The sequence below is a fragment of the Perognathus longimembris genome, chromosome 11 (genome assembly GCF_023159225.1).
Source record: "Perognathus longimembris pacificus isolate PPM17 chromosome 11, ASM2315922v1, whole genome shotgun sequence".
NCBI classification, from domain to species: Eukaryota; Metazoa; Chordata; class Mammalia; order Rodentia; family Heteromyidae; genus Perognathus; species Perognathus longimembris.
In genome coordinates, this window is record NC_063171.1 from 37,219,885 (window position 1) to 37,223,520 (window position 3,636).

The 3,636-nt window shown below is 41.7% G+C and overlaps 1 protein-coding gene across 1 annotated transcript; it reads left to right on the forward strand.

The window, feature by feature from the left end:
- Nucleotides 1–1,041: 1,041 nt before the first annotated feature.
- On the forward strand, nucleotides 1,042–1,924 carry LOC125359972 (C-reactive protein). The gene is made up of 2 exons (XM_048357851.1): nucleotides 1,042–1,105; nucleotides 1,311–1,924. Exons 1-2 carry the CDS (start codon nucleotides 1,042–1,044, stop codon nucleotides 1,922–1,924), a joined length of 678 nt encoding a protein of 225 aa, XP_048213808.1.
- The last annotated feature ends 1,712 nt before the right edge of the window (nucleotides 1,925–3,636 follow it).

The following is a 3,636-nucleotide window of genomic DNA, read 5'->3' on the forward strand; positions in this document are numbered from 1 at the left end:
ATAATCTCTAAATGAAAGCATCCATTTCTCTTAGATTTACTTCCAGGTTTCTATGAGTTATACTGATATTGTGACTGGAATCTTTCATAGGTTATATTGTCTAATTGATCACTTCTATGGAAAAAAGAATATTTCAATGTGCTTTATGATGATTGTATTTTGTGCATATGTGATATATATTGTATTTCATCAGCTGAATGAAAGAATGGATAAGAATTTGAGCATTTCTGCAGAAAGGGAAAGAAGTCAGGAGGCATTTAGAAGCGTGAATTAGGGAGCATCTATAGCAAGATTGCTAGGCAGTATGGAGGGACAGCTTAAATTCCACGAATAAAAGAAATACAAGAATCCTCCCAGAAGCTTCATATATTCCGAAAACAATCTGCTGGAAGAAATTATGACACTATGGTGCATTTGTGATTAGATACATGGTTTCCTGGACTGAAGATCTTTGAATAAACACACTCAACTGGCTAAGAAAAATTTGCTCTTGGCTCAGGGAATGGTATGTTGGTTTTCCTCATTTCCTAATCTGTACACAAGCAGCTTCTGACAGGGGTTAATGATCATGTCCATCCCCATATGCTGTCAGCCTCCTCCATCAAACTAACTCTCTAAGTTGGGTGGTGTTGAAGGTGCAGTGATCGTATGCACAGGGAAGGCCCTTTCGTATATTAAATTAAGATCTCCCATTGTTCTCACAGGATAGAGAGCCAACGTGGGACATTGGGCAGTTTCTTCATTTTGAATTGGCAATTCAGTAGTCACAGGAATTCGTAATAAATAACCCGCATTGATTTCTCTGTCCCAGAATGATTTTTGCTTCCCTTCCTTTCAGAGCCCTGACATTTGCCCAAGAGGCAGTGTTAGAAAATCATTTACAAAGAGGTACAGAGTCCTCTTTTGCTGTGGGTATAAATCCAAGTAGGATAGGGTAGGTCTGAGGCAAGGAATCCAGGGGATTTAGTTCCTCAGCTTTCAGACAAAGACATTTTCTCCAAGGGCACAAACCGAGACCTAGTAACCATGGCAGCAGCAGTGATGGAGAAAATGCTCTGGTGCTTCCTGGTCTCCATCAGCTTCTCTGATGTTTTTGGCCAGACAGGTAGGGGCTACCTGTGCTATGCCAGGGATTTGCTCTGGAGAATAGGGGTAGGGACCAGGGTTATACAAACTGAACACAGAGGTGTACTCTGTAGCTAGGGAAAGGGGTCAGTTTGTTTCTCGATCCCAAATTGTATTTGTAAGTAAGGGATAAACCTTTGTGATCTGATAAATTTCTCCTCTCTACGTGTTTTTCTGTCTCACAGAACTGTCTAAGAAGGCCTTCGTATTTCCCAAAGAATCGGATAATTCTTATGTGTCCTTGGAAGGACAGGTAAAGGAGCCTCTGAAAGCCTTCACCGTGTGCCTGTGGCAGTTCACTGCACTGAGCAGGACCCGGGGGTTCAGCATTTTCTCTTACGCCACCAAAAAACAAGCTAATGAGATCCTCATATTTTGGTCAAAGGAGAGAGGATATGCTTTTGCTGTGGGTGGGCCTGAAGTATTATTCAAGGCTGTTGAAATTCCTCCGGTTCCAGTCCACATCTGTGCCAGCTGGGAATCTGTCACTGGGATTGCAGAGCTCTGGGTCGATGGGAGGCCCAGGGTAAGGATGAGTCTGAACAAGGGATACACTGTGGAGACAGACGCAAGCATCATCCTGGGACAAGAACAGGACTCCTTCGGTGGGAGCTTTGATGTAAACCAGTCTTTTGTGGGTGAAATTGGAAATGTGAACATGTGGGACTATGTGTTGTCACCAGATGAGATCAACACAGTGTATGTTGGCGGGACCATAAGCCCCAATGTCCTGAACTGGCAGTCATTGAAGTACCAGACAAATGGGGAAGTGTTTATCAAACCCCAGCTGTGGTCCTGATACACTCACTGTCTTATGTCCTGAATGTGCCTCATGGGGATTTCACCTCAGGAGTCCCATGTTGCAAATCTTCTTTGTGAGCAGGTTACCAGCGGCTGTAATTTAAATATTTGGCTTGTGAACTTGCTACATTACTACATTGTGGAGTTTTATCTACAAGAATCGTAATTGCAGATGTGTGTGTGTGTGTGTGTGTGTGTGTGTGTGTGTGTGTGTGTGTGTGTGCCAGTCCTGGGGCTTGTAATCAGGACTTGGGCACAGTTCCTGAGCATTTGTGCTCAAGGCTATTGCTCTACCACTTGAACCACAGCTCCATTTCTGGACTTCTGGTGGTTAATTGGAGATAAAAGTCCCACAGACTTTCCTGCCCAGGCTGGTTTCAAACTGCCATCTTCAGATTTCAGCCTCCTGAGTGGTTAGGATTATAAGTTCTAACCACTGGTGCCTGGCCATATGTTTTTTTTTTTTAATTTGAGAATTTTATTTTATTTCTTATGTCCACTGGTATACTTGGCCCTGTAAACATACAAAAGACTTCCAAAGGATTTTTTGGCTACTTAGTGGCAGAATTATAGAAGTTAGTTCTCTGTTCCAGGCTAGTGCATATATTTACCCTCATATTTTTACCCTCATAGAGGTGAGAACACTAACACCCAGAAAGGAGAAGTAAATTTTTTAAAAGCTAAAAGATATTTATATCTTTGAGATGGGAAATGTATACTAGTCTTCTATTGAATTCTCTCCTCAGGAATTTACCCCCTGGAAGTAGGAGGGACTACATTGTTCTTCACTTTCTTAATGTACTCTGAAAAGGCAATAAAAATTTCTCTAGCATAAACAGCCTTTTTTCCTGGACAAAATGAAGCTTATAAATGTATTACTTTAGTTGTTACTGCCAATGACTTATATAGCAATGGTTTGGTTTGTTTACAGTGTTCTCTTAATTTTGTGCTATTTTGGAGTCTTTGTGTGTGGGGCTGTTAGTTTCTTCTCTACCCTCACATTTCTAACCATGCCAGAAGAGTAGACAAGTGAGCCAAGCTGTCCTTGATTTGTGTTTGGCTGATTACAGGTTCCTAGCAGGTTGAATTATCATTTTCCCAAGAGTTGTTTTATGGACTTTGTGAGGGAACCTCTTTCTACTGGAATTTAAAGCTGAAGGATGGGAACCATCTTGTGTGCCACGTGGGGAGAGATGGGAGGAAAGAAGTCATGTTAGATGGGAGGCGCTTAGAAGCTGACATTCATTCTCACAATCAACTTAGTCTGAAACAAAACTTATATATAAACTTCCCAGGACTATGAATCAATAAAGCCCCTGCTTTCTTGAGTGAATCTGAGTTGTTTTCTGAAGTTGAGCTCCATTACAAGTTGTGATTGACTTCTGTAACGATGCTCAGAAACCAAAGCTTTCTGAGTTCAGACTGGTCTTTACTGTCTTGCAAAAATATATCTACAACCTCTCTTCTCTGCTACCATCCCCTGTGGAGATTCTTTCTGAGAAGCACAGCCTTGCTTTTGAGATAGCCAGTAGTTCATATGAGTCAGATGTTGGAATTTCATAACTCTTACCCATGTTTTAGGAATGTTGGGGGTCTAACCCAGGGCCTTGCACATTCTTGTTAAGTGCTCTACCACTAAGCCATATCCTCAGCCCTTGGATTTTGATAGTTCACACACATTATTCTAGTTTCAGGAACAAAAATCCATGA

Coding starts and splice junctions, on each gene's coding strand:
- LOC125359972 (XM_048357851.1), top strand. CDS start 1,042: ATGGAGAAAATGCTCTGGTGCTTCCTGGTCTCCATCAGCTTCTCTGAT. Junction 1,106..1,310: donor TGATGTTTTTGGCCAGACAG/GTAGGGGCTACC, acceptor TCTGTCTCACAG/AACTGTCTAAGAAGGCCTTC.